Raw genomic sequence first — 23880 nt, 5'->3', positions numbered from 1 at the left:
AATGGTACCTCCCAATATTCGGTATTTTTCGCCGGAATTGTTTCAAACTTGATATTTGAAGTTCGTAATGGATACTACAGCCTATGACAGAAAATTGGTCCTCGTCTTCGTATAGCCCCTATATAACGGCACCTCCCGATATTCGGTATTTTTATTATTTTAGCGACATTATTCACCGGAATTGTTTCAAATTTGGTATTTGAAGTTCGTAATGGATACTAGAGCCTATGACAGAAAATTGTCCGTGCAGGTCCACGTCTTCGTATAGCTCCCATTGAATGGCACCTCCCGATATTCGGTATTTTTCACCGGAATTATTTTAAATTTGGTATTTGAAGTTCGTAATGGATACTATAGCCTATGACAGAAAATTGCCTGTGCAGTCTTCGTATAGCCCCCACGTCTTCGTATAGCCTCCACGTCTTCGTATAGCCCCCATTGAACGGCACCTCCCGATATTCGGTATTTTGATGATTTTAGCGACATTATTCACCGGAATTGTTTCAAATTTGGTATTTGAAGTTCGTAATGGATACTACAACCTATGACAGAAAATTGCCCGTGCAGGTCCACTTTTGGGTATAGCCCCCATTTAATTGTACCTCCCTATTTCCGTATTTTTTACCAGAATTGTCCTAAATTTGGTATTTGAAGTTCGTAATGGATGCTACAGCCTATGACAAAAAATTGTCTGTGCAGGTCCAAGTCTTCGTATAGCCCTCATATAACGGCACCTCCCGATATTCGGTATTTTTCACCGGAATTGTTCTAAATTTTTTGGTATTTGAAGTTCGCAATGAATACAACAGCCTATGACAGAAAATTGTCTGTGAAGGTCCAAGTCTTCGTATAGCCCCCATATAACGGCACCTTCCGATATTCAGTATTTTGATGATTTTACCTACGTTATTCACAGAATTTTTTTTCAAGTTTCGCATTTGAATATTGTAATGGCTTATGACAAAACTTGCAGGCCCACGTTGTCATATAGACCCTAATATAACGGCTACATTCGGTATTTTTAAGATTTTAACAGAATTTTAACGGATTTTTTATTTTTGTTTTGAAAATTGCCAAATTCGTTCCATTTGGTGGAGGGCATTCAAAGTTCGGCCGGTCGAACCTTTGGCTTTTTTACTTGTTTTTTGTTAAGTTGTAATCCTCTTTGGCCCAGCCCCAAGTTACCGGACAGGGAAAGAGGGTATTTTAAAGCAAAACAATTTACAGGACACGTAGAGAACACGAATGCCAAAATCCATCTCGATAATTCTCTTAAATATTATGAATTTCCAAAAAATATAAGAGAGTATACTTTTAGGCATACTAAGGCATATGTATGTATATGCCATGGTGTCCTTCCTCTTGTTGTAATCCTCTTTAGGAAAGAGAAAACACGAATGCCAAAATCCATCTACACAATTCTCTTAAATATTAAGAAATTCCATAAAATATAAGAGAGCATACTTTTAGGCATACCAAAGAAAAAAGCTTCAACGAAAAAGCTTCTCAAGCCATTTCACAGTGAGGTATTACACCAAAAATTCCATGTTGAAAGAATTCCTTAACATGTTGTATGGATAAGTCATTATCATCATCCCCATCATCGCCATGGCCATGTTGGGGTAGTGTCGTTCGTTATACCTTAAGACAACTTGTGTGCTGTTGTTGAGTAGTTAATTTATTGCTTCTTCTGTGGAGAGTTTTATATTGAAACACACGAAAAGAAAACAACAACAAACAAACCATTATTCATGGTAGGCAATTGCAGGAATCGCTTTTGAGATTATTAGCAAATCCAAGGCATGCTATGGATTTGAATGTTTTTTAAGGTTTCTTTGAATCAAAATATTTGATATGGAATACCACACCACCCCCCCCCAACCCCGAATTGGAAGTCAGTTTGGGAAATGATTGATTCTAAAATTAGAATGTAAATCATAGTGGTTGTGGGTACTAAAAGAGGATAGGGCAGCTTTTGGACACACACTTGATACAAGTGCCTACAAATATGCTGTACATATTAAAACATCGTTAAGGCCAAAGAATTAAAGCATTGTTTAATACAGACATTTTCAGATAGCAATGCTGATTGGACTTGTTCACAGGTAGAAAATAGCGGAAGTGGATTTTCTAAACGAGAATTGTTTAAGGATATGTTCTAAACATGGAGCTTTAAAGGATGTACTCTTAAAGTGGAGTTTTTAAGAATATTTCTTTGAGCTAGAGTTCTAAGGATATTTTCCTAGCGAGGATTTTTAAGTAACATTTCTAAACGAAAAGTTGATATTCTGCTCCTGTTCGATATTCTTCCCGCAAAAGGCCATTGATCTAATAAAGTTGTTTCCTATCCCAATTAGAAGTTGTCATAGTTAAACTAGAATCACAATTGGCTACATCAATCCTGTGTCTCGATATTGGAAATTAATGGCATCATTTGTCATATTCAAAATTGGGTAATTTTCATTTTTTTCACGTCGACATTTTTTTCTCCAATTTCTTCCACAGAAATCTCCAATATTATTGTGCAAAAACGACAACTCCTTAATTAACAAAAAAAAAAATAAAATTATTACAAAAAACTCTGTACTCACTTTGTTATCACTATCTGTTGTATTGCCAGATCCAAAGCTGGCTAAGGAACATCTGTCGTGATCGTTTTCAGTCAATGGATCATCCAGATCACGCGAGGATCGTTGCGATGAACCCGAATTCTTGGCTGGTGATTTGGGCAGGGTTAGGGAAGTGCCAGAGAAGCATGACTCCTGCATGACTTCGCGTAGTTTTTTGGTCCAAATCTGAAAGTTGAAAAAAAAATTAATATATTAACAAAATAGAAGGTAATGTTGAAAAAAAAATCGGAAGAGTAGTTCACGAACAGAAGATCTTGTTGGTACACGGTGGGAAGAAGAAATATAGAAGGTGCTTTATGGAATTCTTTAAATTACTTGAATAAGTCATTTAAATAAGTTATATATTAAAATTTAAAAGAAAATATTCAAAAGAGAACACCAAGAGCAGAATGTCTTGAGTATAGATTGCGGTAAGAAGTAGAAAAGGTGCTTTATGGTATTTTTTGAAGTCATTAAACAAAAGCAATTAGAAAATATTTCACAGATTGATGGCCATTTAAAGGACTTTCCATGGTTAAACTACATTAAACAATAGAAATAGAACCTTATGGAAAGAGGATCTTTAAAAGGTCAAAATGGCATGTTTTATATTCACGAAGGGTTAGAAGACCTTGTAATATAGATAGAAATATTTTAGCACGGCTTTTATGAGACTAGACCCATTAAAGCTATTCTGTAAAGATCTTCTCTTAATAGCAGAACAAAAGGTCAAAGATAGATAGAAACCTTATATCAAGTTACATAGGACTTTATGAAAACGCTACTTTTAAAATTCCAATGACAGTTTAGAAGATCTTTAAAAAGCCTATTGTAGATGAAGGACTTTTAATCTGGTTTCTTGAGAAAGAGATCCCTTAAATGTATTCTATAAAAAAAACAGCGTTCAAGGGTCTTAATTTAATAACAGCCCGTCAAAATATATACGGAGGAAACCTTGAAAAATTCACGGTTTTGGGTCGGATTAAACTACCCACGCTCTTGGGACGAGAAAAACGGTTTTAAAATGCCCACGCCTTGGGAACTAGAAAAAAGGTTTTGAAATACACACGTCTTTGGGACGAGAAAATAGGTTTTAAAATACCCATGCCTTTGGGACGAAAAAAACGGTTTTAAATACCCACACCTTTGGGACTACAAAAACGGGGTTAAAATGCACACGCCTTTGGGACTAGAAAAACGTTTTAAAATACCCACGCCTTTGGGACTAGGAAAATGGTTTCAAATACCCACGCCTTCGGGACTATAAAAACGGTTTAAAATCCCCGCGCCTTTGGAACTAGAAAAACGAGTTAAAAATACCCACGCCTTTGGGACTAGAAAAACGGTTTTAAAATTCCCACGCCTTTTTGGCTAGAAAAACGGTTTAAAATGCCCACGCCTTTGGGACTAGAAAACCGAATTATACTACCCACGCCTTTGGGGCTAGAAAAATGGTTTAAAATACCCACGCCTTTGGGACTAGAAAAACGGTTTTAAAATTCCCACGCCTTTTTGGCTAGAAAAACGGTTTAAAATACCCACGCCTTTGGGACTTGAACAACGGTTTAAAATACCCACGCCTTTGGGACTTGAACAACGGTTTAAAATACCCAAGCCTTTGGGACGAGAAAAACGGTTTAAAATACCCACGCCTTTGGGACTAAAAAAACGGTTTTAAAAACCCTCTTCTTTGGGCTTTGAAAAATCCGAAAGTTTTTTTTTAAATAAAATCCCACTGTCTATAAACTAGTAACAGCTTAGAAAATGGTATAAAAACCATTTGAGAAAAGTCTTCAAAATTTATTAAAAAAAGGTCTGGTCTTTGAATCAAAAACATTAGATTTTTTTCAATTTCTTTGCTTTGGGTACTTTTATAAAAATTCCACCGCTTTGGTGGAAAAAAATATTAGAAAATGCTAACGTCATACGCTTTGGATAAGCCCACAAATCTATATAAAAATTCCTCCACTTTGGGCCTTTAAAAGCTAAAGAATTTATTCCACGCCTTGCTTAAAAATGCCTAGAAAATTAAAAAATAAAACAATCCATCGCTTTGGTCCATGGAAAAATTTAAAAAAGTTTAGAAATATTCCTAGCCTTAGGCCTTAAAAATTGCTAGGAAAAAAATTTTAAATATCCACCCCTTTAGGCCTTGTAAATGTCTACAGTTGTATAAAAATTTTCCTGAAAAAGCCTAGGACTATTACTAAAAAGTTCTACCGCTTTCGGTCATGGCCCATGCCACAGATTCCACAAATGGATTAACTTCAAAATATACAAGACCTCAATAAGGAATTCTGTGTAAAAAAAAGTCCTCTTGAATATGTTCTACCCAAGGAAGACTTTTTTAAAGGTCTCCAATCGGAAAATCCAAGTGTCTTCCGTAGATAGATGACATTTAAAGGGATTTCTACAGAAAGGAGATCTTCAAAAGTCCTTCAATATTTGGAAGACCATTAAAAGTGCTTAAAAAGTCATCTGTGGAAATAGAATCTAAAGGTCTCCAATCAAAGGTCTTCTATCTGAAGAAGGACTAATGAAAATCTTCTATCTGCGGGAGACTTTTAAACATCCTATTTTCATAGGTGACCTTTTTAAGCAATTTTAAAAGTCTTCCAAATATAGGAGGCCTTTTGACGATCTCCTTTCCCTTCAGGGTTATCTGTCTACGGAAGACCCTTGAAGGTTTTCTATCTATAAAAGACCTTTTGAAGGTCCCCTATCTATAGAAGAAAACCTCTTGGTCTTCCAAAGAAGAAGACCTCTTGGTCTTCCAAAGAAGAAGACCTCTTGGTCTTCTATAGAAGAAGACCTCTTGGTCTTCCAAAGAAGAAGACCTCTTGGTCTTCCAAAGAAGAAGACCTCTTGGTCTTCCGAAGAAGAAGACCTCTTGGTCTTCCAAAGAAGAAGACCTCTTGGTCTTCCAAAGAAGAAGACCTCTTGGTCTTCCAAAGAAGAAAACCTCTTGGTCTTCCAAAGAAGAAAACCTCTTGGTCTTCCAAAGAAGACCTCTTGGTCTTCCAAAGAAGAAGTCCACTTGGTTTTCTATATAAGAATACCTCTTGGTCTTCTACAGAAGAAGACCTCTTGGTCTTCTGTAGAAGAAGACCTCTTCGTCTTCTGTAGAAGAAGACCTCTTGGTCTTCTGTAGAAGAAGACCTCTTGGTCTTCTGTAGAAAAAGACCTATTGGTCTTCTATAGAAGAAGACCTCTTGGTTTTCTTTAGAAGAAGACCTATTGGTCTTCTTTAGACCTCTTGGTCTTCTATTGAAAAAGACCTCAGCCAGTCTTAGGAGGCCTTTAAACGGACTTATATAAGAAAGGCATATGAAACTCCTTCTATGGAGGAAAATACTATCAAAAGGCTTATATTCTGAAATTCTTAAAAATCCACTCTTTTCATAGTAGAGCCTTAAAGCGAATTCTAAAAAAGTAGATTTGAAAGGAAACCAATCGAAAGTTTTTCTATGGACAAAGATCTTTTGTTTTCTAAAAAAATTTCCTTACCTGTTTGGTCTCCAAACTATTGGCTTTAAGTACAATGCGACAATCGGACAGCATAGGTGAGCGACCTGTCCAGACGGCAAATTTCGTTTCATCACCCTCAATGTGTTCGGTTATGCCGAGATCTAAAAACAATTCAAAAATAATTATTAGCAAACAGAAAATTCAAATTCAAAATCTCCCAACAACCCACCTGTGGTCATTAATTTACTCTTAAACTGATATTTAGCCGATCCATTCGAATCCTTGACCTCTTTGGCAAACAGCAAATACATTTCGAATAGAAATACTCTGCGATCACGTCCTTTGCGTATCAATTGCTTGGTATCCCAGGCTTGGAATGCATCTTGCAAGACAACCTCACCTAAACTGTCGATGGAAACATCACAGTTCTCGAGCAACGACAAATGCATGGCATCGTTGGCCTTCTTCGGCACGTTCAACATCACCTCCAGGCCCTCCTTAATTTCACCATGTGATTCTTCACAGCACGATAGTAAATCTTTGAGTAATAGCTGATATTTGGTAATTCTTTGCACAGGTTTAATCAGATAGGCGGGCAGGGGATGTTCCACCTTGTGTTTGTGTTGCAGATCATCGAAATAGTTGCCGGCATGTTGCACCAGGAGATTATTTGATGTTGGCTTATTTTTGCAGTAGTGCACATACATATCAAATTTACTGGCCCATGTCACAAAACAATGGCCCACATCTTCGGGCATTGTTTCGTATTTTTCCAACTCGCGTAGGAATATCTTATTGTGGAAATTATAGATTTCACGTATATTGCCGAAAATAATGTCCTCCTTGCCGTGCAGCGCGGTAGGTACCCCTTGACCGAAACGAAATTCTTCCAGGAAACATTTGATGCATGTTTCCAAATCTTTGACATAAGCTCTCTCCGTTTGCATTAGTTCGGCCATAATGAATTCTTTTCGCCGAGCCGATTTTCGTTTCTCTTCATTGATCTCCTTATTGGCCACGGTCGTTGAGGTAGTCAGCTTGGCTTCTAAAGTAGGATCTGAATGACGATCGTTTGACGATGATGAGGATGAAATTGAACCAATGCCGGAACTCATCGACACGTTGGTATCTGATTCGCTAATCATGCCCAGTGATTTTTCCAATTGTTCCCTATATGAGTCCATGCGATTGCTAAAGTCCTTGTACCTTTTGAGAGGAGCAGGAGGAGGAGGAAGGTTGGGAGGAAATTAATAAATAATTTTTAAGCTTTAATTGTTAGATGTAGTTTTGGTTCGTTAAGAGGCGATATGGACAGGAAGCCTTTAAAGGTATTCTATGAAAGAAAGATGCTTATAAGGTCTTCTGGAGATAGAATTTGTTTAAGACCTTAAAGAGAGGTTTAATGGATAGATAAAACCTCTTGAAGATGTTCAACCTAAAGAACCATATTTAAGGTCTTCAATTAGAAAAAGACTTCTCAAAGGTCTCCAGCTGAAGAAGGTCTCGTAAAGGTCATCTGATTAACTTCTAAATAAGATATCTTGAAGGAATACAATAACGAAGTCCCCTTAAAAATTTAATATCTTAAGAAGACCCCTTTTAAAGATCTCCAATCTGAAAAAGGCTTCTCAAAGGTCTACATCTGAAGAAGGTCTCAAAGGTCTTCCACTTTTAAAGATCCTCTATTCATATATTACATTTTTAGGCCTTTCAAAGGTCTTCCACAAATAGAATTCCTCTTGAGGATCTCCTTTCTATAGAAGTGACTTTAAATGTCATCTTTTTAGGCAGCCAGCCTTTAAAGGTATTCGATAAAAGAAAGATCTTTAAGAGCATATAACCTTTATGAGGTCCTCTGGAGGTAGAATATATTTTAGACCTTAAAGAGAGATTCTATGGATATATTAACCTCTAAATAAGACCTCTTGAAGGAATACAATAAAGGAGACCTCTTGAAGATGCTTCACCTAAAGAAGAATCTTCTTAAAGGCCTCCAAATAGAAAAAGACTTTCAAAGGTCTTCTATCTGAAAAACGGCCTCATAAATGATTTCTACTTTTAAACAGCCTCTATTCATAGATGACTTTTTTAGACCTTTCAAAGGTCTTCCACAAATAGAAAGCCTTTTGAGGATCTCCTTTCTACAGAAGATATTTTAAATGTCATCTTAATCTTTGAAGGTTTTCTATCTATAAGAAGAACCTATTTAAAGGTCTCCAGTCTGAAAAAGACTTTTCAAAGGTCATCTATCTGAAGAAGGTCTCATAAAGGCCTTCTACTATTAAAAGAGTCTCTAATCATAGATGACTTTTGTAGACCTTTCAAAGGCCTCCCATAAAAAGAATGCATTTGAGGATCTCCTTCCTATAGAAATCCCTTTAAATGTCATCTATTTACAGAAGATCTTTGAGGGTTTTGTATTTATAAGACATTTTGAAGTAATCCTATCTATAGAAAGTCCTTAAAATGTCCTCTATATATTGAAGGGTTTTTGAAGGTCTTTCATTTACAAAGGTCTTTTGGAGGATCATCAATCTAAAGAATACCTTTTGAAGGTCCTCTATCTATAGAAGACCTCTTGAAATTCCTTTATCTATGGAAGACCTTTTGAAGGTCCTCTATACATAGAAGGCTTTATGAAGGTCCGATATCTATAGAAGACATTTTGAAGCTCCTTTATCTATAGATGTCTTTTTAAAGGTCCTCTATCTATAGAAGACTTTCTGAAGGTCTTTTGTTTACAGAAGTCTATTGAAAGACCTTTTGAAGGTCCTCTATCTATAGAAGACCTTTTGAAGATCCTTTACCCATGGAAGACCTTTTGAAAATCCTCTAACAATAGAAGACTTTTTTAAGGTCCTCTAACTATAGAAGACATTTAAAAGGTCCTCTATCTATAAAAGACCTTTGAAGGTCCGCTATCTATAGAAGACTTTTTGTAGCTCCTTTATCTCTAGAGGGCTTTTAAAATGCCCTCTATCTATAGAAGACTTTCTAAAGGTCTTTTGTTTACAGAAGTCTATAAAAGACCTTTTGTAGGTCCTCTAACTATAGAAGACATTTAGAAGGTCCTCTATCTATAAAAGACCTTTTGAAGGTCCGCTATGTATAGAAGACATTTTGAAGCTCCTTCATCTATAGAAGGCTTTTTAAAGGCCCTCTATCGATAGAAGGCTTTCTGAAGGCCTTTTGTTTACAGAAGTCTATAAAAGACTTTTTGAAGTTCCTCTATTAAAAAAAGACCATCAAAAGGCCTTCTATTTACTGAAAAACTTTTCCTCCTCTAGGTCCTCCATTTATAGAAGATCTCATGAAGGTATTTTATTTATAAAAGACCATTTGAGGGTCCTCCATTTACAGAAGAACATTGTAAGATTATCTATCTATAGAAGGACCTTTTAAGGTCTCTTATTTACAGAAGAACTTTAAAGGATCCTCTTTCTCTAGAAGAACTTTTAAGGGTCCTCTATCTCTAAAAGACCTTTTGTAAGTCCCCTATCTATAAAAGACCTTGAAAGGTCATCTGCTTAAAGGTGTTCTCTTTTTAGGAGACCTTGGAAGACCTTTACAGACTTTCCATTTATTGAAGACTTTCTAAAGGTTCTCATCCATAGATGACTCTCTAAAGGTATTCTGGCGTAGAACACAATTTGCGATCCTTTTGAAGTTCTTCCATCTTAACGAACCAACAATCACCCCCTATAATTAAAGTTCTCTTCTGTCATTTGGTTTTTTCTCACCTTTGATCCACCGACGCCACCCATTGCTTAATCGAACTGGCATGGGCATGACCCTTCTCCACCAAACTATCCGCCAGCTGGATCAATAGTTTAACCCGTTCTCTTGTCTCTTTGGCTGTGCCACGGAATTCATTGTGCTCTTTGAGCAATCCTTCGGTTTCTTCGCGAGTTTTACCCACCAAATTGGTGCGGGACGAGAGATAAGCCTCTCCCGTATTGTGGATCCATTCAATGGCCTGTTTAGCACTGCGCTCAAACAACACAAACTGTTGACATTGATCCAGCGATTTCTTCCGTTGTGTCCAGAATTCCAGCACTTGATTCTCCTGCGTTAGCAATTTATCCAGAATGGTTTTGACACGATTTTCACAATTTCCCTGCGATTGATATTCATAGTATTGCTGTGAGCGATTGGCATATTTGAGGAAAGTTTCGGCGGTACGACGTGCCAACGTGCAGGCCTTCAAGAAGGCTTCTTTTTGTTCCTGATGTTTCGAGATAAGCTGGACAATGGTTTGGGATTTATCACTTGAGCCACCGCCACCGCACCAGTCATCTTCACGACGATACTCTCGCTCCAAGGAGTCGAGTACCGAACAAACCTGCTCGGCGGTTTTGTAGAAATTGATTGAAGCCGTCACCAGTTTATGACGCTCCTCGGCATAGGTAACCAATTGTTGCCATTTCTTGGTAACATCATCGGATATTTCCCTTATCGACTGTGGATCGTAGTGATTGGCATTGATGAGAGCATCGGCCCGATATTTCACCTGTACCGCTGAGGTATGGGTCTTTTCAATGGCCACCTGAAATTGTTCGTGTTCTTTGCGCAGCTGTTCGGCCTCCTGTAGGCTGTTGGGTGTCACGAAACTGGCCACCAACATGGCCTCACCATTGCGTATCCAGGAAATAACTTGATTGGCATCGTTCTGAAACTGACACAACTGGACTGCCTGTTCCAATTTGGCTCGCTTGGCCTCGGAAAGTTCTTCCAAATCAATTTCTCTTTCTCGCAAGAAATTCAAGAGATATTCTATGCGTGCCTGAGCTGTGTGGGTTGCATCTGCCATTGAAATAAACCCGGCCGATTCAAACATTTGCAGTAGTTCCTGGCCTTGTTCCAACACCTCATAGGTGGCATTTTGTATATCACTTACAGATTCGTTGTGCATGCGTATTAGCTGTTCGGCCTTTTGATAATCTCGGGATAAATCGGCATGTTGCAGTTCCTCCGACCAGATTTCCAATTGCGAGGATAACTCCATGGCATCCCGTTCAAAGTAACGCAAACGTAAAATTAAATCTGCCCTGAACTTGCGGGCTGACCACAGTTCCTCCAACTCCACTTTTTGTTTGGACAACTTTTCCAAAGCCGCCTCCAGGGCCGACACTGACCCCGTGTTGTCGGCATATTCCAACGAACGCATTTCCTGCAACAATGCCTCACCCTGGGCAATGGTTTGCATACAACCCTTCAGTGTGTTATCCTGCTGCTCCCGATACTGTTGCAAAAGTCTTTCTATGCCCTCCAGATTCTCCTGAGATAACATGGTCTCATCGCTGGAAACATCGGCTCTTAGCTGATCTATCCAGGCGGTGACCTCCTTTTCATGGGTGTAAAAAATTACAGCCATGTCAAGGCGTCGCCGTCTTTGTTCAACCCGTTCAGCAAAGCTGGCCACCTGTATTTCCAGCTCATGAGCAACCGAGTATATCTCATTGGGATCGGCCTCACCACTGCGTGCCAATTCATCGGCCGCAGCCAATAACTTCTCCGCATTGCTGTAGGTATTCTGGGCAACATTTTCGAAATGTTCGTGAGACTTTTGATAGACTCGGGCCTTTTGCAAGTTACGGCCAATGCCGGTATTTTTGCGTACAAACACCTCACCGTGATTCTTTAACCAGTCCAAGACCTGTTTGACATCCTCTTGGAATAGTCGCAGAGCCAGTGTTTGGTGGAGGCGTATCTTTTCCTGGTGCCATTTCGATTCCAGCGAACGATGATGACCCAGGATTTGATGTATGACGGCGAGGACATGGGAGGCTCCCTCACTGTAGTCGGCAGCGGGATTTTGCCGGCCATATTTGTTGTAGCTGCTGTTCTTGCGATGATCTGGCACACCGGGTGGTGGTGGCTGATTGCATACCTGGACCAAATGATCCAGTTGATAAAGTAATTTTTTGCTGGTTGAATGTACCTCGGTATAGGCCTGGCACATGGCCTCGTACAGAGACTGATGGGTGCGTATGGCCGTCTCCAGGCTTTGTATATCTGAGGGTAGGGGCTGGGAGGCCTGACAGGCCGCCGCCCAAGAGGCCACACTGTTACAATACTGTTCGGCCTTGTGATGAAAGAGTACACTTAATTGCAGTACTGCTGTTCTCTCATCTAAGCCGGCGGCAAAATCTTTCCATGTACGATCCAGCCGGGTGGCCAAAGTCTTGATATTTTGAGCGGCATAATGTTGACTTTCAATGAGGCGGGAGGCCACTGCCAAAATGCGATCTATGTTCACCGAGACATTCATGGAGGCCACGGCAAATTTTTGATGTTCATCTTGCAGCGACTTGGCCACCGAATAGTTATGACCTATTTCCACATAGGACATTTGAAAGACATCCCGATTGTGTAGGATCCAATCGAACATTTTCTCACAGTCCTGTTCGAAAAGGCGCCATTGGAAACATTGATCGAGTTTGACTTTTTTGTGCTGCCACAAGGTGAGCAAGCGCTGCTGGCCCGAATGGATGAGGTCAATTTGTCTTAAAGCTTTGCTGATGGCGGCCGACATGTCGGGATTGTTGGTGGCCATGCGAAATTGTTGTGAGGCATTTTGTGACTGGGATGAGGTGCCCGAATCGTTGCCACTGCCCACGCACTCGGCTCCGGCGGCAACCTGGAAGAAAAAAGAGAGATTAGTTTTGAAGGGAATAGTTTTTAAAAAATATAGCTTCCAACTTACCGCCCCACCACTGCCGCCCCCAGTCATATTGATTTTGGCCAACAGCTTTTTACCCTGCACATCCAGATCCTCAATGGGCAGCTTAAGGATTTTCTTTTTCATCTCATTGTGATGATCCAAGGCATGCCGGGCCCCATTTACATCCTCGGCAAAATCATTGCGCTGCAAATCCTCCTGCAGATCGTCGATGCGATCGGCCAAATCACTGGCCTGCCAAAAGAAATCCTCAATGGCCAAACGGGCATCGGTCCACTGTTGATGGTCATACATTTGATTGCCATCAAAATCACTGGTCAACTGGCTGGGCTCCGCTATCTTGTTGAGGGCCTCAATCGATATGGTCGACGTTTCGAACTTGTATTTGTGTGATGAAATCGAGGCACGTTGTTTTTGCCAAAAATTATCGGGTTTTATGATGACAACATTGTGGATGTTGGCACTGAAATGCTCCTGCAACACTTTCAATATGGCCTTGACATTCGTTGAACAATTGCCATTGCCGCGCATATCAATGATGACAGTGAAACCTAGATTTTTTGCCGAATCGCTGGAAGGAGAATGGGGAAATGGAAGAAATGGGGAAAACTCATTACTAAAAGCATCAACAACATGAATAGAAATAAAGTAAAGGAGGTGAAATAGGGAGAGAGAGAGAGAGAGGAAAGGAGGATACAGTTAACATGTGTGTGTGTGTGGGGTAGTACATCTAAATGTTATTTACTAACCTACCCTCCTCTCCTCCCTTCCTCACTCACTCAAATAAAAATCTATTACACCCATGGCTGTGGGTTTTACACTTTTCCCAAAGACTTGTCAACGAGAGCCGTGTGAGAAATGAAATTGAAAAAAAAAGAAACTATTCAAAAGACACTTCCTTTACACAATTTCCAGTAGTTCCTCTCTTTCCGTTGGCAGCCCCCCTCAACCTACACTCCCTCCCTCTTAACTCATCATTACGGCCCATTTAGAAAAAGAAACGAACGAAAAGATGGACCTGAAACAATGTGGAGGGACGACAACAAAACCATTCACATACCCATACACCACCTCCCTTATCATCTTCCTCTTCATCCTCTTATCCATATAGCCACTCAGTTCCGTATTTATGGGTTGGCTGTCATATGGAAAGGGTAGTAGTCGAAGTAGAGAATTGCATTCACAATGAGAGTCACGCGTTGCTTTTGAATTCTTTTGAATTACAGCAGCAACAACAACAACCACAAAAACTGCAGCAGCAGCAGCTTAACGCCGCTTATATGGCGGGGGAAAATCTAAAATAGAATAAAGTTTGGAACAAAAGAGATACGTATTTGCAATACGCAGCAAAGCCCCATTCCCCTTCTTAACCCTCTACCCTTCCCAAGAAAAATAAACGTCAATGCAAGTGGGGGGGGGGGATGAAAAAAAAGTTGAAGAATATGTTTTGAATACTCTTGGTTGGGCATAAATAATAAATCACGCATAAGTCCATGGAACTATGACATTCTAGTTTTTTTTTTATTTTTCGATTTAAGAGATTCTCGAAAAAAATTATAAATTTTTGCAAAAATGTGTGACAGGCTAAATGGAGCTCTTTCGACCTAACCTCAATGCAACTATCATTTGAGTAGGTTTTAGGTTAAAGGATGCGAGGTAACAGATGTATAGCCCCAGTCTGGGTTCGATAATATTTGAATATGTGAAATTTGAAGAGAGTTTGATGCTTACTTAGCGTTAGGTATTTCAAAATGTTGAACCCTTTGTGGGGGAGGTACCAGAAAAAGTGATCCGATCTCTACCATCTATGTAACAGATCTTGTGTTGATAGAAATATTGAGCTGTGCTAAATTTGAATGGCATCGGATGTTAATTTCGCGTTTTAGGAGATTCGTGGATATTCAAAATGTTGACCCTTTGTCGGGGAGGTACTAGAAGGTGTGGACTGATTTATCTTATATTCATAGCAGATTTTGTGTTAGTAGAAATAGTGACATGTGTGAAATATTAAGAAACCCCGATGTTTCTTTCGGATTTTATAAACGTTTTGGTTATTCAAAACATTGACCCTTTGTGGGGGAGATACTAGAAGGAAAGGTCTGATCTCTACCATATTTATAACAGATCTTGTGTTGATGGAAATATTGAGATATGAATGGAATCGGATGTTAATTTCGCGTTTATGAGCTTCATGGATATTCACAATTTGGACCCTTTGTGGGGGAGGTACCAGAAGGTGTGGACCGATATATTTCATCTTCACAGCAGATCTTGTGTTACTAAAAATAATAGCATGTGTGAAATATTAAGAGAACCGGATGCTTATTTCGAATTTTATAAACGTTTTGATTATTCAAACCTTTCAACCATTGTGGGGGAGGTACCAGAAGAAGTGGTCCGATTTCTACAATCTTTATAGCAGATCTTGTGTTGATTGAAATATTGACATGTGTCAAGTCTAGAATGTTCGAATCGTCGAATCGAATGTTAATTTCACGTTTTATGAGCTTCATGGATATTCAAAATTTTGAAGGTACCAGAAGGTGTGGTCCGATATATCCAATCTTCACAGCAGACCTTGTGTTAGTAGAAATAATGGGATATGTGCAATATATAGAGGACCGAATGCTTATTTCGAATTTTATAAAAAGTTTTGATTATTCAAACCTTTAACCCTTTGCGGAGGAGGTACCAGAAGAAATGGTCCGATGTTAGATATTCAAAATTTTGACCCTGGAAAACCACAAGTGGCTATCGTTAGAGCACTCCAGCATTTAAATGTGAATAAATATCTTGTGTCTCGTACCATCGCTCGTTACCGATTACGTGATACTGGCAGCGCAGCCAGTAGCTCGACGTCAAGGAAGTGGACGGAAGCAAACAACAACATCAGCAGAAATGGTTCGAAAAGTAAAAAAGCGACTTGATCGAAACCGGCGTCTCAGTGGCCGAAAAAGTGGCTCTTGAGCTGAACATATCGCAATATTTCATTCGGCAAATATTGAAAAATGAGCTCGTGCTAAAGCCATTGAAATTTCAAAAAGTGCAAGAACTAACACCGCAACAGAAAGAAAATGACTTAAAATAGCTAAAGAGTTGCTTCGCCGAAAGTGGTGCACTGCCGAATTTGGTTCTCTCCGATGAGAGAACATTCGTTGTCCAGAAGTTTGTAAACAAACAAAATGATCGTGTTTACCTGCCAAAGGGGTCAACTGAAAATGTGCACCTTCGGCTGGCCACCAGAACTCAAGCGCCGGCCATGGTTTGAGTGTAATAGTGTGGGCCGCCATAACAGCCGATGGTCACCCTCCGCCCGTATTTATCGACCGTGGCATCAGAATTCATGCCGAATATTATCGCGAAAATATTCTGGAGCGTGTATTTTGAAGTCTTGGGCACGCAAACATTTTGGCCGCAGACCTTGGACATTCCAACAGGACTCAGCACCATTGCACGCGCCACCCAAGAATGGTTCATTTTCAGCGCTCAATGGCCACCAAAATTTCCGGATACCAATTCTTTGGACTTTTGTGTCTGGAGTATTTTGGAAAAGCAAGGTTGGCACTAAAAAATACCAAAGTGTCGATCACCTCTAGCAAGCGCTTCGCCGGGAATGGGCCAAAATACCGCAGAGCAACATTCAGGCAGCGTGTGACAATTTCATTGGCCGTTTGAAGGCCGTAATTCGTGCCAAAGGTGGCCAATTCGAACAAATCTAAACTTATTCTAAAATTTGATGCTTTTTCCGACATTTTCGCTTTCATTCAATAACATTTAAAAAAATGTAAAAATTATGGCCTTTGACTTTGTTGCAGTTTTTTTATCTCACCCTGTATACCCTCTCTAACCATATGGCTGAGGGTGTAATAATTTACTTCAATTAAAGAGAAAGGATATTTTGATTTTTCTCCAACTTTGCAAATCCTAATATTTGCATCAGTGCTACGTCAGGTGCGAAAAAGGACAATATCGATCCACTTCATCAAGTACCTCCCCCACAAAGGGTCGAAATTTTGAATATCCATGAAATTCTTAAAATGCGAAATTAACTTCCGATTCCATCCATACTTGGTACATCTCAATATTTCCATCAACACAAGATCTGTTAGAAAGATGGTAGAGATCGGATCATTTCTTCTGGTATCTCCCCCACAAATGGTCAATGTTTTGAATAACCAAAACGATCATAAAATCCGAATTAAGCATCCATTATTTCTACTAACACAAGATCTGCTGTGAAGATGGGATATATCGGTTGAATCCTTCTTGTTTCCTTCCCAAAATATTGCCTATCATAGTTATATCCTCTTACGATGAACACAGTGGACCAAAGGTCTTCGAGTAAAACAGCTTCCGACTTTAGTCTACCTGTGCATCCTGAAACCTAATCTTGAACTAAAACAATTCATATATTTATCCGCTTTGACATTTAAGACTTCTCAAAGTCATAATCTGTACTCTATAGCATCGATGTAGATAGGGGGTGGCTTCTGGGATTTGATGACTTGTTAAAGAGTAGGTTATGTTCCATAGTGGCCATACCATTATCAAATGTTCCTCCAATCTAAGCTCTTATTCACAAATATCACGGCACACACATCATAAACCAGCCGTCCCCCAAAGTCTCAAGATCTGCTGATTATTCTTTCTCCAATGATAAAAAAAAATATCTATTCCATTTTTAATCTCAGCTGGCGGAATTCAGCTGATTAAGCATTTCTATATTGCAAATTAGAATATGCCCGTTGTTCGTAATTAGATATCATAAATTAACTCTTTAAGAAAAAAAAAAGAAAAAGATGTGCACTAATTGAAAATAACAAATTCTGTAGTGGCTGTGAGATACGGCAGCAAATTGAACGTGCTCAGAGCTGCATTTTATGTTGATCATAAAAAAAGATTTATCGAAACACGTTATTCTAATAGAATAGTAGCGATAGTTAATCCGAAACGATGTGTGGGAACAAAACTAACGATTAGGTGCTGAAATTGCAGCAGGAGGGGTTGACAGTGACAAGCGATAAAAAAAAAACAAAAAAGGAAAAAAAAGCAGTAAAATCGGCCGGGACGAACTTTGAATAGCCTTCACCATTTGGAACGAATTTGGAAATTTTACATAAGAAATGAAATCAGTTAAAAATTTTGTTAAAATCTTAAAAATACCGAATAGCCGTTATATTGATGTCTATGTGAAGACGTGGACCTGCATAGGCAACTATTGTCATAGGCCTTTACAATATTCAAATACGAAACTTGAAATAAAATCCGGTGAATAATGTAGCTAAAATTATCAAAAATACCGCAAAAAAGAAGGTACCGATACATGGAAGCTATACGAAGACCTGGACCTGCATAGACAATTGCGAAATGCGAAATTTGCAGACAATTTCATTGAAAAATATAGCTAAAATAATAAAAATACTGAATATAGGAAGGTGTCATTATATGGGGGCTATACGAAGACCTGAACCTGCAAAGACAATTGTCTGTCACAGGCTGTAGTACCTATTACGAACTCTAAATACGAAATTTGAAACATCTCCTATGAATAATGTAGCTAAACTCATCAAAATACCGCATATAGGGAGGTACCGTTATATCGGGGCTATACGAAGATCTGGTCCTGCATAGAAAATTTTCAGTCAAAGACTGTAGTACCTATTAAGAACTTTAAATGCGAGCTTTCAAACTATTTCGATGAATATTGTACCTAAAATCGTCAAAATACCGAATATAGGGTGGTAACGATATATGGAGTCTATAGGATGACCTGGACCTGCATGGACAATTTTCTGTCACAGGCTGTAATACCTATTAGGCACTTCAATTGCGAAATTTCAAACAATATCGGTGAATATTGTACCTGAAATCGTCAAAATACCGAATATAAGGAGGTAGCCATATATGGGGTCCATACGATGACCTGGACCTGCATACTGTAGTTCCCATTACGGACTCTAAATTCGAAATTTGGAACAACTCCGGTGAGTAATGTCCCTAAAATCATAAAAATACGGAATATAGGAATTTACCGTTGTATGGAAGCTATACGAAGACCTGGACCTGCATAGACAACTCGCTGTCGCTGTCAAACAATTTCGACGAATATTTTACCTAAAATCGTCAATATACCAAATATAAGGAGGTACCCACTTAAGGGGTCATCGTATGGACCTAGACCTGCATAAACAATTTTTTTGTCATGGGCTGTAGTACCCCCCATTACGATCTTAAAATACAAAATTTTAAAACAATTCTTCAATTTTTCCAAATAACGAATATCGTGGGATATTGTTGTATGGCGGCTTCACGATATCGTGGGCCTATGTAGGCAATGCTCTTCCAGGGGCTAAAGTACCCAGAAGGGACTCCTTGTATGGATTTTCAGACAATTTCAGTGAATAATTTGGCTACAATCAAAAAAAAAAACCGAATATCGGAGGTACGGCTATAGACCCATATAGACCATCTTCGAACTTGACCTGACTCAGGCAAGAGACGGATCTGGGCAAAATTTTATTTTTTTATACCCTCACCCATATGGCTCAGCCATTTGATACGGCCAAAACCTACCTCATTGAATTAACGGTTTTAGACCCTAGATCCCTTTGAATCAAATCCGTTTCAGGACATTTGGAGTCGATTTACCTATGTCCTCCCGGCCGTCTGTCTGTCTGGCTGGTGTGCACGATAACTCTCGTAGGGAGTATCCGATTTGATCAAAACTTGGTACATCGTAATATTTTTGTCAAATGTAGATCGATTTCGGAGATGGGCAATATCGGTCTACTCCTTCTGGTACCTCCCACACAAAATGTCAGAATTTTCAAAGAAAATAATTTACAGCACAGAAAGGGAAAGGATAATCCGATTTTGCTCCAACTTCGTAAATTCTAATATCAGTTTTTAGTTTTAGGTCAAGTGCGAAAATGGACAACATTGGTCCACTCCATCAAGTACTTCCCCCACAAAAGATCAAAATTTCAATAATTATAACTCTTATAAAATGTGATGTAAGTGTCCGATTGTCTTCAAATTACACACATCACAATGTTTTTTTTTTAACCCAAGGTCTGGTGTGAAGATGGTGTCGCTGCACTCTTTCTGTTACCTCCCCCGCAAAGGGTTAAAATTTTGAATACCCATGAACCTCATAAAATAAGAAATTAACATCTGATTATATTCAGACTTGGCACGTCTCAATATTTCTATCAACACAAGATATGTTGTAAAGATTGTAGAGATCGGACCATTCCTTCGGGTACCTCCCCCACATAGGGTCGAAGTTTTGAATAACCAAAACGATCATAAAATCCGAAACAAGTATCTAGTTCTTTTCAAATGACACACATCACAATATTTTTACTAACCCAAGGTCGGGTATGAAGGTGGAATATGTCGAACCACTCAATCTGGTACCCACGAAGGATCCAAAATTTTGAATATCTTATAAAAAAAACCAAATTAATATCCGATTCCATTTAGACTTGGTATATCTCAATATTTCCATCAACACAAGATCTGTTATAAAGATGGTACAGATCGGACCATTTCGACTGGTCCATGAAGCTCATAAAACACGAAATTAATATCTGATCCATTCACATGTCAATATTTCCATCAACACAAGATCTGTTATAAAGATGGTACAGATCGGACCATTACTTCTGGTGCCTCTCCCATAAAGGGCCAAAGTTTTGAATAACCAAAACAATCAAAAAATCCGAAATCCTTCTCCAAATATTTTTAATCTCGGGCCTGCCAAAAAATATATTTTCTTTATTCTGGTACTAAACTGAATTTTTCCAATATACATTTTTCCAATATACATTTTTCCATACACAGCGCACAATGGCCACCAAAATTTCCGGATACAAATCCGTTTGACTATTGTTTCTGGAGTTTTTCGGAAAGCAAGGTTGGCACTCAAAATTACCAAAGTGTCGATCACCTTAAGCAAGCGCTTCGCCGGGAATAGGCCAAAATACCGGAGAACAACATTCGTGTAGCGTGTAACGGTTTTATTGGCCGTTTGAAGGCCATAATTCTTTCGTGACCGATCAAAACTAAATTTATTCTAAAATTTGATGCAATTTCCGACATTATTTTTCTTTCATTCAATAAAATTTAAAAAAAAATTGTAAAAAATATGGCCTTTGACTTTTTTGCAGTTTTTTTTATCTTACCCTGTATCTCATATAAAGTATAGGTAGTAGTCGATATAATCCAAATCTGGCATGTTGTAATATTTTTATCAGTCTTAGGTTAGTTAGGAATTGATCAATATTGTCTCACTGCTTCGGAACCTCCCCCATTCAAGGGACAACAGTTTGAATAATCATAACTTGAGGCTGCGGTATATATAGCTGTCGGCAGAACCGACTGATACTGTCTTACTTGTTTAATTAAAATTCCTCTAACTAGCATTCCTTCCCATCAACACAATGGCCCTGCGGTCTCAAACTGCACATTTTTGAACCTAACCTTAATGACAGTCGCGATTTTTAAATTATGAACCTATACTATTAGCTATGCCCTACTATCTCCCTTCCCCATATATTTTAAATCTCTGGCCTGCCAAAATATATTATCCTTCTTTTGGAACTAAACTGGATTTTTCCAATATACAGCGCACAATGGCTCCCAAAATCTCCAGATACCAATCCGTTGGACTATTGTGACTGGAGTATTGTGGAAAGCAAGGTTGGCACTAAAAATTACCAAAGTGTCGATCACCTTAAGCAAGCGCTTCGCCGTCCAGCGACATTCATTGACCGTTTGAAGGCCAAAGGTGACCAATTCGAACAAATCAAAACTTAATCTAAAAAGAAAAATGTAAAAATGATGGCAAAATCCCCGTTCTTTAACCTTGAATTTTGGAAATTTAATTCACCAGGCGAACCACTCCCTCCTTTCCATAACATGTAATAAAAATAACTATTTTAACAATTTTTATGTCCAATCGATTAGCATTCTATTATTATCTACAACATAATGGGTACTTAAACAAATCATCTCCACCACATCAACATAATTCCCACTGCAACATGCCAGGCCAAAAACAAAAAAAAAAGTGGATGATCTTCAGTCATTGTCACAAGTCACGAAATCGAAACTTGCTCATAATTATTGTTCGTGTTAAAATCAAATCATATTCGAAAAACAAAAACTGCCACTTTTGAGGGATGATTTAGTTGTGGCAAAGGGAATTTTAAAATTTCTGATTTTTGCAGAGGGGATGGTTAGTTTTCACGGCATGCATATCAAAAATTTATCTGGTAAGCAGAGTCAGTCAGCCATCTAGCTAGTAGTGGGTCTTTCTTTATTAAACAACATATGACCAAAAATGAAAGAAAGAATAATCAATAAGAAACAAACAAAAAAGGATCATTAAACTGCACACACAGTCAGCATATACGCAACAATGGCAGGGCAGTGGATGGAGGCGGCCAACCAGGCAAGGAGGCAACAACAACGCCACACACAAAAATTGTATGCATTTCGATTTTGTTTTGGTCGTTGGCGATGATGATGAATCATTTGCTCGGTCGTCATTTAAACAAATAAAAGTGAAGAAATTGCCGCCATCAGCAACACTGCCCTGCAGGGCCACTAGGATTGTCATCATCATATACTATATTCTCTTCCAATATATTCTCTGTACATATACACTTGCTGGCTGGTTGACGACGGTTTTGGTGTGGAGAGTGCAAGCAATTTGCAAGGCGACAGACCCTAGTCCCAGTCCCACCAAATGGCCAAAGAGAGTAGCTGCTTCTTGATCACACCCAATTAAAATCTGAAGGAATGCCTCATTTCTCTCGGTGTATCGTTGCCGTTGTCGCATTCTCAGAATTTAAATAAGCCTTATGCATTCATAAAGGCAGACAGACAGCCATAGTCGTCCATCGTCGCCGTAGTCTTCGTCGTTGTTGTCGTCAGTCTCCTCACCAGTTTGTCCCAAATGCGTAACAGCAGAAATAAATATAAGGAAAAATATGTCTTTTTTTTTTCGTTTTCGTTTTGTTTTGAATTTCGTTTTTTTTTTTTTTTTGGTTTGGTTCTGAAGGCAAAAAAGTAAGCAGAACAAAGTACAAAACTATGGGGTTTGATTATGGTGCGTTGCATTGGAAATATATGGAAATTCAATTTTTGAAGGAATTCCAAATACCCTATTAATGTGGGACAGAACGATGAAAAAAATTCAGATGTGCCCCCATGAGTCTGGAGGAAAGTTCGTTCTCCACCATCTTTATAACATATCTGGTGATAGAAATATTGAGATGTGCCAAGTTTGAATGGAATCGGATGTTAATATCACGTTTCAGGGGCTTCATGGATATTCAAAATTTTGACCCTTTTGTGGGGTAGCTACAAGAAGTAATAGACGGATATATCCTACTTTACAGCAGATCTAGTGTTAGTGGAAATAACGGCATGTCTAAAATATGAAGAGGAAAGAATGATTATTTCAGATTTAATAGTCGTTTCGAAACTTTGACCCTTTGTGAGGGAGGTACCAAAAGGAAGGGTCCGATCTCTACTATCCTTATAACAGATCTTGTGTTAATGGAAATATTGAGATGTACCAATTCTGAATGGAATGAGATGTTAATTTCGCGTTTTAGGAGCTTCTTGGATATTCAAAATTTTGACCCTTCGTGGGGGAGGTACCAGAAGGAGTGGAGCGATATATCCCATTTTCACAGAATATCTTGTGTTAGTAGAAATAATAGGATGTCTGAAATATGAAGAGAACCGGATGCTTATTTCGAATTTAATAATCGTTTTGGTTATTCGAAACTTTGACCCTTTGTGGGCTAGGTACCAGAAGACGTGGCCCGATCCCTACCATGTTTATAACAGATCTTGTGTTGATGGAAATATTGAAATGTGCCAAGTTTGAACGGCATTGGATGTTAATTTCGTGTGTTACGAGCTTCATGAATATTCAAAATTTTGACCCTTTGTGGGGAAGGTACCGGAAGGAGTGGACCGATATATCCTATCATCACACCAGACCTTGGGCTAATAAAAATATTGTGATGTTTGAAATATGAAGGGGACAGGATGCTTATTTCGGATTTTGTAATCGTTTTGGTTATTCGAAACTTTGACCCT

The 23880-nt window shown here is 38.8% G+C and overlaps 1 protein-coding gene across 5 annotated transcripts in view; it reads right to left on the bottom strand.

Moving 5' to 3' along the window:
• The window catches only part of LOC101892109 (kalirin), a 144734-nt gene that overhangs the window by 111542 nt on the left and 9312 nt on the right, over positions 1-23880 (bottom strand). For 4 of the 5 annotated variants that reach the window (XM_059119510.1, XM_059119512.1, XM_059119511.1 and 1 more), the window contains 4 exons: positions 9818-13330; positions 6307-7283; positions 6117-6238; positions 2592-2795 (listed from right to left, as the gene is read on the bottom strand). In XM_059119510.1, the coding sequence (XP_058975493.1) occupies positions 2592-2795; positions 6117-6238; positions 6307-7283; positions 9818-13330 (4816 nt within the window). The remainder of the gene's footprint in view (positions 1-2591; positions 2796-6116; positions 6239-6306; positions 7284-9817; positions 13331-23880) is intronic. The other variant, XM_059119514.1, reaches the window with a different exon arrangement.

This window comes from Musca domestica, unplaced genomic scaffold, assembly GCF_030504385.1.
Source record: "Musca domestica strain aabys unplaced genomic scaffold, Musca_domestica.polishedcontigs.V.1.1 15, whole genome shotgun sequence".
In the NCBI taxonomy this organism is placed as follows: Eukaryota; Metazoa; Arthropoda; class Insecta; order Diptera; family Muscidae; genus Musca; species Musca domestica.
The sequence above is the reverse complement of the archived record's forward strand: the minus strand, read 5'-3'. Positions and strand labels throughout refer to the sequence as shown.